Raw genomic sequence first — 12,857 nt, 5'->3', positions numbered from 1 at the left:
TATCTGTCTATCCATTTAGACAGACAGACAGATAGATAGCCTAGATAGACAGAAATTATCTGTCTATCCATCTAGTCATACAGACAGAAAGATAATCAGTTTATTCATCTAGACAGACAGACAGACAATCTGTCTATCAATCTAGACAGACAGACAGATAGCCTAGATAGATTGACAGACAGATAGATATTACCTGTCTATCTGTCTAGACCGACAGACACACAGACCGACAGATAATCTGTCTATCCATCTAGATAGACAGACAGGCAGAAAGACAAAGAAATCCATTTAAATATAGATATAATCTGTCTAGACGGAAAGACATTCAGACAGGCAGACAGATAGATAGACTATCCTTTAGATAGATAGGCGTCTAGATTGACAGACGGACGAACAGATAGATAGATAATCTGTTTATTCATCTAGACAGACAGACATAGATTATCTGTCTATCCATTTAGACAGACAGACAGACAGATAGCCTAGATAGATAGACAGAAATTATCGTCTATCCATCTAGTCATACAGACAGACAGACAATGTTTATTCATCTAGACAGACAGACAGATTACCTGTCTATCTGTCTAGACAGACAGACAGACAGACATATTATCTGTCAATCCATCTAGACAGATAGACAGACAAATAGAAAGGTAGATATTCTAGATAAATTGACAGACAGACAGATTATCAGTCTATCTGTCTAGACAGACATATAGACAGAGACATACAATCAGTTTATTCATCTAGACAGACAGACTGATTATCACAGATTTTAATCTGTGTATCCGTCTAGACATATATATTCAGTGGATAGATTATCTGTCTAACTGTCTAGATAGATGAACTGTCCATTTGTCTAGATAGGTGTTTCCCAAACTGGGGTACGCGTACCCCTAGGGCTACGTGAGGTGACAATGGGGGTACGCGAATACAATTCTGAGATTTACCATTCTTGTCCAGTTTTTCGGACCTTAAAAAAGCGTCCGGCCGGGATTTCTAAATTTGCGAAAACGTCCGGGATTCGGCTTTAGTTGCATTATGATGTGCATCTGGTCTAATACTTCATTGTGTGTGCGTGCATATTTGCATTGCTTTAACCCCTCTTTGTAAATCCCGCCTTCTTGCACACCAACTGATCGATTATAAGAGGCTTGCAGCCAACTATTGGCCAAATTCCTGCCTGTCAATCTCTCCGCGAATGCGCAAAGCGCTGTTGTGTTCGGCATCAAACAGCTGCTTGACAGCAGCAGCAAATGACTGGCACAAAAAATTCCCATGCTTTCGTCCAGGTCGAGATCTGTGGGAAGCAGAATGTATGACATGTAAAGCTGGCACTTATGTGTCAGTTGCTAATAAAGGTGCAAGTGATTTAGAAGCACACATTAGCTCTGCGAAGCATAAAGGTTCAGCAAAAGGTGAAAGTTCATCAGGTAAATTAACGGACTACTTTATGCGACCAGGTAAAATTGTTATCACATTGCTTCATTTTCCACGGCCATTCAAAATAATAGTAATAGTAAATGAAGGTACACTCATGGCATCAAATATTTTATTTGAGTACATGGACATTCAAAAGAATGTTGGAAATTTTTATTTATTTATATATATTTATGTTATGCTAATAGAGTGTATTTTTCACTGTATTAAAGTTTGCATTCATAGTAACACTCTTTTGAACCCTATTACTCCACCCCACCCCCGGCGGAACAAAAAAGGTGTCCTCTTTTTGGAAAACCAGAATATGGTCACCCTACTAAAATAACATTCAAACCCAGTGGCAAACATAATGTTGTGTGCCCCCTAGTGTAGAAACACCAAAATGGTTGTGTCATAATTAATACAAAGTCAGATTAATACTCAATAAAATAACCCTTTTGCGGTTAAAAACAAATGCATCTACTCATGCGTCGTGCGTCACACAAGTATCTTTTTTCACGAGCCCAGCACACTGCTAGGTGACGTACCTTAGTGATAGCAAATATAATGAATACTTCACTGTTTTACCAGACTCGCACATGTCAGTCGTCCATGATTTTAGTTTGTCTGTTTGTTTGTTTTTTCGCAGTTTAAATGTAATTTGTATTTAAGGTTAGATGCATAGGGAGTTTTGATTCTGATGGTATAAGTTCATAAGCTTTGATGACAGGTGTCAGACATCCGGTGCGGCCAAATAATTTTCCACATTCAAATGCAGTAATTTTCACTCACATTTGCTTGCATGCTAGAGACCTGTTTTCCCATTGTTGCATGATGTTTCTGAGCAAATGAGCTCAACCTTGCTAAAGTGTCAAATGTGCCATAAAAAAGCACCTTGAGCTGACTGCGCAATTGCACGGATACTTAACCGCAATGTTCAAAGTCGGCCGGCAATACTATACCTGTGAGGATGCGCAATTCCAGGCACAGAATCGACCACTATTCTTGCGTGCCATGACGCGACGAGGGGGGAGTTTTCAAGTTATGCAGTTATATCATATCTAGCATACCCATCTCAATTGGTGATCAAGTGGTGACTCCGGTTAAGGCTCTGAGTTACTGATCAGAAGGTCGGGGGTTCAAGCCCCAGCACCACCAAGATGCCACTGTTGGGCCCTTGAGCAAGGCCCTTGACCCTATCCGCTCCAGGGGTGCCGTATCATGGCTGACCCTGCACTCTGACCCCAGCTTAGCTGGGATATGTGAAAAAAAGAATTTCACTGTATATGTGCAAATGTATAATGTGTGATAATATAATGTGTGATAAATAAATTAATTAACATGTTTAATATAAGGGAGTTGTTTTACAAAGATAACCGTGTTAAATATACATATTTTCAAAACACATTGTGTGAACGTTATCTACACGTTAGAGAGGGGGTACGCGAAAGGCTGTTGAATGTTTGGAGGGGTACGCCACTGTAAAAAGTTTGGGAACCACTGGTCTAGATAAACAGACAGACAGAAGATTTACTTCATGCAATTTCAAGTAAATTAAATGTGCCAATCTAAATTTCAGTACCAGTGGGTCTGACGAGCAGAATGAGCTCTCCTGATTGGTCCTCACAGCTGGCTTTGATTAGCATAACCACGTCATCATGAGTGTGCTCAGAGATATCACGACCATTAATCAGCATGACCTGGTCGCCCTCGTTCAGCCGAGGCACACACATATCAGCCTGTGAGAGGTCAAAGGTCACTGATACAGATGGTCCCAGAACAACAATCATCAAAAATCAACTCAATTTCAGACGTTTAACAAACACAAAAACAACAAGTCTGCTGAGGCATATCGTACAGCCTCACAGTTGTATGTACAAAAACATAATTTGACTGCATGAAGTAAAAACATACCGGAGTTCCTGGAGCCACACGGGACACTATGATGGGCATTCTCTGATCAGCGCCACCCTATGGAGGAAGAAGCAATTGATTTATAAGCACAATTTAAGACACTTCCGCCACATTTAAAAATGTATAAATGTCATTGCATTAGATCACAAACTCAAACCAAGTGGCATTTATTTTAAAGAAAGATAGCACAAGCATACTTTTATTAATAATATAATATTAGAAATCCAGTCCAAGCCAGCTTGTTATTGAAGAACCAAAACGGTACCTTCACATTAAATCCAAATCGCCCGTTTTCATCAGGCCTCATTTTAATCAGAACGAGATTGTCATGAGGTACCGCTCCATTCTGCAAGAAAATAAATCGAATTGAATGGACCCGAAAAGAGATACACACATATAAACAGAAAGTGTTTTTCGCACCATGCTTTTTCCTGACGCCGCAGGTACGTTGTACAATTCGCTGATGTGGTCGTCCAGCTCGTGTTGTGACTGTGATCTGCCATAGTGGGTGAGACGGTCTTTTCTAGACTGTTTTGGGGGCAGTGCGGGTGGCTGTTCATCAGTCGTTACGTCTGGAGACCTGTAAAAACGTTCATCAAATTGAAAATTACTTAAAGGGATAGTTCACCCAAAAATGAAAATTCTCTCATCATTTACTCACCCTAATACCATCCCAGATGTGTATGACTTTCTTTCTTCTGCAGAACACAAATGAAGATTTTTAGAAGAATATCTGAGCTCTGAAGGTCCGTACAATGCAAGTGAATGGTGACCAGAACTTTGAAGGTCCAAAATCCACTCAAGGGCAAAATAAAAGTATTCCAAACAACTAGTAGTTAAATCCATATCTTCTGAAGCGATATGATAGGTGCTGGTGAGAAACAGATCAATATTTAAGTCCTTTCTCCTTCTTCTGTTTTTGATGATTCACATTCATCGTGCATATTGCCCCCAACTGGGCAGGGAGGAGAATTTATGACAAAAAATGACTTAACTATTGATTTGTTTCTAACCCATACCTATCCTATCGCTTCAGAAGATATGGATTTAACCACTGGAGTTGTATGAATTACTTTTATGCTGCCTTGATGTGAATTTTGAAGCTTAAAAATTTTGGTCACCATTCACTTGCATTGTATGGACCTACAGAGCTCAGATATTCTTCTAAAAATCTTCATTTGTGTTCTGCAGAAGAAAGAAAATCATACACATCTGGGACGGCATGAGGGTGAGTAAATCATGAGAGAATTAACACTTTTGAGAGAACTATCCCTTTAACGACTGTTGCTGGTGTAGCCATGTGGATCTGGGCTGGTGACCGAAGGTTGTGGGTTCAAACCCCACATCAATAAACCTCAAAATGTATTAATTGACTTTTAAAAATGAATGCAGTTTAAATATGAAAAATAATAAAACAGACATTTGTACAATATTTTTTCGGCACTTTTTATTGTTTATTTCAACAAATTTTAATATTTTTCGAAGCCACTGTTACTAACTAATAAACTAAAATCCAAGCTTGCACAAAAACACAAGTTAAATCTTAAACATAATCTTCGGCCTGAAAAGAAATGACACCTTTTATGAGGTTTAAACCAACTACACAAAGGATCCTGGGTACATGATTCCCCATTATAATTTTCTGACTTAAAACTACGTAGCCTAGGCAACGACAAAGATTTACGTTCTGTCAGAAACATGAGGCATGGGCAGCACTGTATATCTACCGGGTGTTCAGCGAAGATTTTCAAAAATGCATCAAAGCACGCCATATTTACATACTAGGCGGTGAGTATTAAGACTCGGGACTGTTGCTCAGAAAAGCCACATCTAGTCTTACACACACACACGCACACAATTAGACACAGAGTCTCATTATGAATGCTCAGATTTGAAGCATGAAAGCCCCTGTGCTTTGCAGTCTTCAGACAGTGCTTTGCACCGCGGCCTCCAGGTCATATACATAATAAAAACAAACGGAAGCAAAAACGCCGCGTTAGAACAAAGACCAGAACTGTTTCAACTGTCGTGCTGAAATTGGAAAGATATCCAATCCATCTTTTGAGTTTTTTAAAAGTTCAATGTGGCGAAAACAACCTTGAGACAGCTAATATTGCTAAATTGTTGGTATTAAACAAACTAACGGAATCAGAGTTGACACAGTTATTGTATGGCTCGTAGATTTAGAGTCTAGACTAAATGGAAGTCAGTAGTTGCCCGACCCAATTAACGTAAAAATTCCAAACTTTATTTTAAAAGTAATTTCAGCCCAAGGTGTGCTATCTATTTTGTTAGCACGCTAACTTTTAGGACTGCAACAACTAAATCGCTTAAAACTGAAAACAAAAATACTCGACAACGAATTATCAATTAGTTGGGTCTGTACTCTTTTACTGTAACGTTTATTTAAAACCTTTTTGCGCACATGTATTAAATACATCAATGTTGATACCCGTCATCAAACAGTTCATGGATTTAGGTCACAAATGTCAGTAATTGTCGAACCCATTTAATGTTCACGGTTCAAAATTTGCTTTGTCGATAATTCTCGATAGATTTTCATAAGGGCCGTTCGAACGAGTTTTTGTGTGATGTCTGTAATCTCTTTCCATTTTTTTTCTATATAAACATGCGCTAGACATGCGCACACGGTCTTTAACTGTTTCGCCACGTCAAGCTGTTTTTCAGCGTCTCATGCAGGAGCTCCACATTTTTCAGACGCTACATCAGGTAAAAAAAGAACGTCAACATTTAAAAGCGTGGCTCGAGACACCTTCGTTGCATCTTGCTTTTGTAGCGCAATAATGCGTACGGTCTGAATGGCCCTTCAGATGTCATTTATTTGTGTTTTTTTAATAAACGTTATACTTTAAGAAACTAAAGACTACATTCTAGGGCTGCATCAACTAATCAATAAAATTTACTAAAATTCAATAGCAAAAATAGTTGACAACAAATGGCAAAATTAATTAGTCAGGTCTGTGATCTTATATTGTACTCTTTGTCTACAACCATTTTGCACTTAATTTTATAAATCAATATTGATATCCATCATTGTACAGTTTGTAGATTTAAGTAACAAATGTCTGTAATTACTGGACCTACTTAATGTACTCCATTCAAATTTTCTTTGTATTTCATTTCAGATAAATTGTCTTCAGGGCCGTTCACTCCAAACACATTTCAGTTTATTTGTCTGCGCTCTTTTCCACTTTTTTCTATGTAAAAACGTGCTAGATGGACGTCTTTGATCTCAATTTTTAGATGCCACAACAGGAAAAAAGTCAACTATTTATTGCCATGTATTTTATTTTATTTTTTAAAATACATTTATACTTATTTAACACTATATTTTTGGGCTGCATCAACTATATGATTATTAACAATTGATTAAACGATAAAACCAATAACGAATATAGTTGGCAACAAATGTAAATATTATTAAGGTTTGTCCTCTTACATTGCAATGTTGATTTGAACTTTTTTTGCACACAGTGCATGAAATAAATCAATTAGGTTAAGAATAGATTTCGGTTAAGAATGTCAGGAAATTGCCTAACCCACTCCATTCCAACTTTTTAATTTTTAAGATAATTTCTGATAAATTGTCTCAGTTGGGCCATTTCTTTTTGGGGTTTTTTAAACATTTAAAAAATGCATATAAACACTATAACACATAACGTTATGGCTGCATGAACAAATCGATAAAATTGATCAGCTGATAAAATCAATAAAGAATCAATTAATTAAAATAGCTGACAACGAATGTCAATATCGATTAGCTGAGTCCGTGCCATTATCTTTTTAAAAACAAACAAAAAAAGATTTCGTTTTTTTCTCCCAATTTTCACACTGGAAGGAGAGCATTTGACTTTTATCACATTTTATTAAGACTAGAAGCAGAACCAAACTTAATGTAGAGCATGAGAACATCACATCAAGAGCAGCAACTGCACATAATGTATTGATGGCATACTACACAATGTAGACTCGGAAAATTTTGACATTGCGAAACGAGATCGGTGGCACGATCTGAGAAAGGAAATTAGTGTATGCGTGGCCACAGCCCATTCCGATGGAAAATGGTGTCTTGCTCACCAGCTTGAATTCAATCGCTCACAGCAGCGTAACAAGCTGAACTGTGCCAACCACAAAGCTGAAAGCAATTTCCCCTGGTTCAAACACTCACAGTTTCTCAAGCTGAAAGGTCTGTGAAAAATAGCGTTTAACCGCTGATGTGTCATTTCGACAGAGGTGTGTGGTCACACGATATTAAACCTCAGCAAGAGTACGCGTCCCTGTTTAGTGCTAAAATAAGAACTAATTTTCACGGCGGAAACTTTGATGACTTAAAATGTGCCAGTCCGTCCCTTTTAGACTTTTAAAATGTGTAATTGGACAAATCAGCATGTTTAACATTAAGGCAAATATATTTTTCTTGTTACAAGCATAAACGTTACAAAATTTTGCTCGATTTCACAGATTTACATTTAGATTTTCTAGTAAATCTAATTTTAAGAATGTAAAGATATTTTTACAAAAAACAAGACAAAAATACTTAATAAGAAAAATATTTTTTTGCAGTACACAGCGAACATTGATTCAACCAATGGCACGAGTTTGGGGAGGGACTCTCTGTTTTGTCTGACCAACGGAAGACGTTGGATGGTCAGGAAACGTTTGAAAACAATTGTTATATCGTAATACTGTTTGGTGGCACTACTGGTGCCGAAACTTCAAGTTTTCCCTCCACCGACCAACGTTATAATGTAAAATGAATAAGACATTTTTTTTTAAGAATTAGCAAATTTGCAGCAACAAACATGTAACTAAACATGAACTCCTTTGCGCAATTGAAAAAAAAATTGTACAAAACATTTTACGTCTATTTCACATAAACTTTCTAAACTCACGGTGTCGAGTCCAGACTGATGCTGTTGGCCTGCGTGGACGATGCAGACTTGTGATTGGTGAATGTCTCGCATGGCGAGTCGTCGATCACATGGTCAACTAGGTGACCAATGGAGGACGGCCTGACCCGTGCACCCTCTGCGGAGTTACTGTTGAGAAAAATGTTTCATTAATTACGCTTTAAAAAAATGTGTTTGCGAACTTGAGTGAACTTGCGTGTATGTTAACCCACTGACTGTGTGTGTGTGTGTGTGTGTGTGTGTGTGTGTGTGCGTGCGTTTACCAAATGATGGGGTGAACGTGTGGTTTTGTGGGTGCGATTGTACATGTTAACCCACCGCTCATGTCAACTTTGTGCATGTTTGCATGTTAACCCACTAGAACTCTAGTTTTAATGTGTGAACTCACTGGTTGAGTAAGCTCAAGGGTCAAGATATGGCTGGTTAGCTTTGACAGCTAGCCACTGCTGTTAGTAACTAACCAACTACACTATTTTGTGGGCAAAAAGCAACTTTCTCTATTGACGGCCATTCAAAAGTTGCCGAAATAACTTTTTTGGCAGCAAGTAGAAGTTACATCAGTGACCAATTTTGTGTGTAAAGCCTAATTGATTAATTTGATATAATTTATAAAATGAAACTTTTTTCTCCTGTTTGAACTAAAGCACCCAAATGAACGAAGCCTGCGTTTAAATTATGCCATTTTTTAAAATGCATTAGTTGTGGGTGACATCACGGAACGGTGTTAACTATTGGGCGGACAAAACATCAGTAGGTAAGCTGTCTTTGTTGTTACATTGTTTTTAAAATAGCGTTAGACAATTTTAGCGCTAAAACCTTGCTAACCTAGCTAGCTCCAATGATCTCTGCTGGCATGCGCGATAGTAAAAGAACGTCACGTCCAAACCACACCATCACATCATCAACGCTCTTCAACTAGCCGAGTCCTCCTAGGTCAAGAAATTCAAAGATGTGTGTGAACAAGAGAAATAACCCCAAACGAACAAAAATATCAGTGTGTTTAGTCATAATTTTTGGCAAACTGAAAGAAGCCTGTTCACCCAGTTAGTATAAATTACAACCTAGTCTCAGTTACTATAACTACATTTTTGCTAACTGACTTTTACGTGTCGCAATCCTATGTTTCGTTGCAGTTTCCTGGTGAAATGAACACTAGAGGCTCTACAACAACTGCGTTTTCTTCGTTTTCACAAAAATCACGACTACAATGGCTGATTATGACTTCATAAACTGTTATTTTTTCATATTATTACTCACAAACTGCTGTAATGATTTCGAAACACTTTTACTATGATGCATCATTTGAAAAATGATACATTTTAACACTTGTATTACAGACACACCTACATTTACACACTTATTCCGATATATGATTAGCTAGCATGGTAGCTTACCTCGTAGAGTGTTGGACTTTAGACTTGGAAGTATGTGGTTTGAGACTAGTGAGTCACACAAGCTGACACGTGAGACGAAAGTGTCATAGATGCAACACGAGATGACATGGTTGCTTCAGAAAATGTGCTTTTCATTTCGTACTTTGTTTTTGGACACTATCGGTTAGGTTTAGGTGTTGGTTTATGGTAGGATGTCTCTTTTGTTTACCTCTCATTTCACTATTGGTTAGGTTTAGGTTGAAGTTTTAGGTTAGGGAGGTACATTTTACTCATTAAAACCTCTAATAATCACCGTAAAAACCTTGTCTGATTACGACATCATTTCACCTGCTTTTGGCGACCCCTGCTGGACATTTCACTGGGAAACTGCAGCCAAACGTTTAATAAAGCAAGTTTTGCAAAACTTTTGCAGCGGTCACGTAATGTTCATGAGATCATACTGATAAATTAGCCTTAAGTGTGTGTTAACTCACTGATTAGGCGAGTCTGGTGGGGAACGGTTGGGCAGACTCTGGGTTTCCAATCGATCGTCTGAGAGAGAATTCCTGCTGACGGTCTCCCAGTCCAAACCGCTCATGAGCCTCCTAACTAGAGGTTTACTCGGTGACCTAAAACACATTTAAATAGCGTCAACCAGAACCACAGGATACATAGTACAATTAAATCTTGAACATAAGCAGAATTGTTTGCGTTTGCAAAAAGTAGGACGGCTATAAAAAACATAGCAAATCAACAATGCACATTTTACATATTCCGATTGTTTAGAGCATTGCATATTAACAAGATTGCTCGAAAATACAAGAACTACACAAACACTTGTTTACAAAGAAACACAAAAAAAAAAAAAAAAAAAAAATCACAAATGTTTTCAAACAAAGCTTTCCTGACATTCCTCGAAAGCATCGAAAGTATCCTTACTGAATTAGTGCACACGTTAGGAATGAAAAAATGCTCCTCAACATTCTTCAAATTATTCTGCGACTTATTTAGTTTACGTAAACTAACAATGCACATTTGCGAAAACATCAGAAAAAGTGATGTGCCTACACAAAAAAATTGTTTACTAAAAACACAATTTTTCTGTTACAATGTTTGTACACAGGGTAACTTACTCTTAAATAAGCACAAACGCTTTCTTAAAACGTCGCTGAAACATTCCGCAAAAAGCACTGAAAGAAATATATTACTGTATGTTAGGAATACTACACAAACAATTCTCCTATTTTAACTCATTTTGCAACTTTTTTAGTATTTACGTAAACTAGCCACGCAAATTTGCGGGAAAGAAGCTCATTCCTGTTACAATGTTTGTACACAGGGTACTACTAAAAACCACAAACGTTTTCTATAAAAATGTCTCTAAAATCCGCAAAAGCATCACAAGTTCCTTTACTGAAGTACTGTATATGTAAAAAATACAACAAAAAATGCTCAAATCAATTTCAACTCATTCTACGACTTAAGTATTTACTAGGGCAGTCAATCGATTACAATTTTTTATTTAATTAATTACATGACAAGCTGATTAATTAAATGAATTGCATATATCAATATTAGCTTAAAATGCAATATATATATAAAACATATTAAGATATTTAGATTATAGAAATACATTGTATTATTGTGGCAGATGAGAAAAGCATTGATTAGACACTACAAAAAATGGCTTTATAAGTCAAAATATTTTTGATTTTTCTCCCATTTCATTTAACATTAAGCCTGCAGACGTCAGCAATCCATTATGTACAAAAGCGTCAGATGGACGCTTTTGCCGCATCTCATCTCACTTCAGCGTCATAAATGTTGCGTTTTTAGGACACTGTGTCAGGTAAAAAGTGGTTGAAATTTGAAAATATGCTCTCAAGATGCATTCTGTCGTGCTTCGTCCAGCTGTCAATGACGCGTCCTGAGTGAACGACTCAGATTCTGAGTAGGGATGCCAGTAACGATTATTTTGATAATCGATTAATCTAACGATTATTAGAATGATTATTCGACTATTCGGCGATTATTGCAACGATTAATCTTTAGCTCTTAACCGATTATTCAGCTTGTGTTAAAAGGTTAACCCAACTTAAAAGGTTGTATTAAACGTGCTTACTAACAAAATCATCTTTTAAAAATACTTTTAAATGACATTCACTGAATTAAAAGGGGAAAAAAATAATTTTTATTAAGTTTAATTCAGTAAAGAAATTCACTGCAAAAAAATCCTTTTGTTATCAAGTGTTTTTGTCTTGTTTTCCATTTAAAATTGTTTAAAAATCCTTAAAACACGATACATTTACTTGAGAAGCAACATATTAAATATTTAGACTTGCTTTAATAGAATGTATCTGTTTTCTGTAAAAACGGCCCTAAAACACTCTGCAAAATCAATGAAAGAAACCTTACTAAATTACTGTACACATCAATAATACGAAGAACAACTGCTATTTCAACTTATTCTGTGTGTATTGTTAGTTTACGTAAATACAAGAGTCATTTGTGGAAAAAAAGCTCTTTCCTGTTACGATGTTTGTACAACATAAGGTACTCCTAAAAACCACAAAAGTTATTTTTAAAAATGTCCTTAAAACATTGCTCAAGAGTATAAAAAATAAATAAATGACTGTACATTCATTTTGCAACTTATTTAGTATTTACGTAAACTAACAATGCAAATTTTTAATTATTGTTGAATTATTATGAAACAAAGACTAGCTTACAAACAAACGTTCTTTCCAATTACAATGTTCGTACACATGGCACTCTTAAAACCACAAAGGTCTTCTAAAAAAGCTTTGATGAAGCGTTCCTCAAAAGCATTGAAAGTAATTGCCGGATTTTATAATACAGCGACAAAAAGTTGGCATAGTCAAAATCAATGATCTGCTAGAAGTGTGAACCATAAACTGTAGTTTGAGTTTCAGTCTCAGCATCTTTAAATAAATGCCAGTCTCGAAGCAAACACGCAAATGTGTTTTAACAAACACGCATGCAACGTGCGCATGCCCTTTGCAGCCGTGTGCTACACATCCCTGCGTACACTTCCTGTGTTTGGGTGTCGTTCTGAGAATATCTGACCACACACACACACACACACACACACACACTAAATATGACACCATACAGATCTAGATGGGTGTGAACCCTCCCTTAAAAACACACCCAAACAAGTACACACACCCTGATAGGCACATGAAGTTTAATACAGCAG

At 36.9% G+C, this 12,857-nt stretch overlaps 1 protein-coding gene across 2 annotated transcripts in view; it reads right to left on the bottom strand.

Moving 5' to 3' along the window:
• LOC127438766 (tyrosine-protein phosphatase non-receptor type 4-like) overlaps positions 1-12,857 on the bottom strand; it is a 42,505-nt gene that overhangs the window by 7,559 nt on the left and 22,089 nt on the right. For both annotated transcript variants that reach the window (XM_051694608.1, XM_051694607.1), the window contains exons 14-19: positions 10,132-10,266; positions 8,247-8,393; positions 3,754-3,913; positions 3,599-3,679; positions 3,334-3,390; positions 3,002-3,158 (exon numbers count right to left, since the gene is read on the bottom strand). In XM_051694608.1, coding sequence (XP_051550568.1) covers positions 3,002-3,158; positions 3,334-3,390; positions 3,599-3,679; positions 3,754-3,913; positions 8,247-8,393; positions 10,132-10,266 — 737 coding nt within the window. The remainder of the gene's footprint in view (positions 1-3,001; positions 3,159-3,333; positions 3,391-3,598; positions 3,680-3,753; positions 3,914-8,246; positions 8,394-10,131; positions 10,267-12,857) is intronic.

The sequence above is a fragment of the Myxocyprinus asiaticus genome, chromosome 50, assembly GCF_019703515.2.
Source record: "Myxocyprinus asiaticus isolate MX2 ecotype Aquarium Trade chromosome 50, UBuf_Myxa_2, whole genome shotgun sequence".
Taxonomy (NCBI): Eukaryota; Metazoa; Chordata; class Actinopteri; order Cypriniformes; family Catostomidae; genus Myxocyprinus; species Myxocyprinus asiaticus.
Note: the sequence above shows the minus strand (reverse complement) of the source record. Positions and strands in the feature narration are given on the sequence as shown.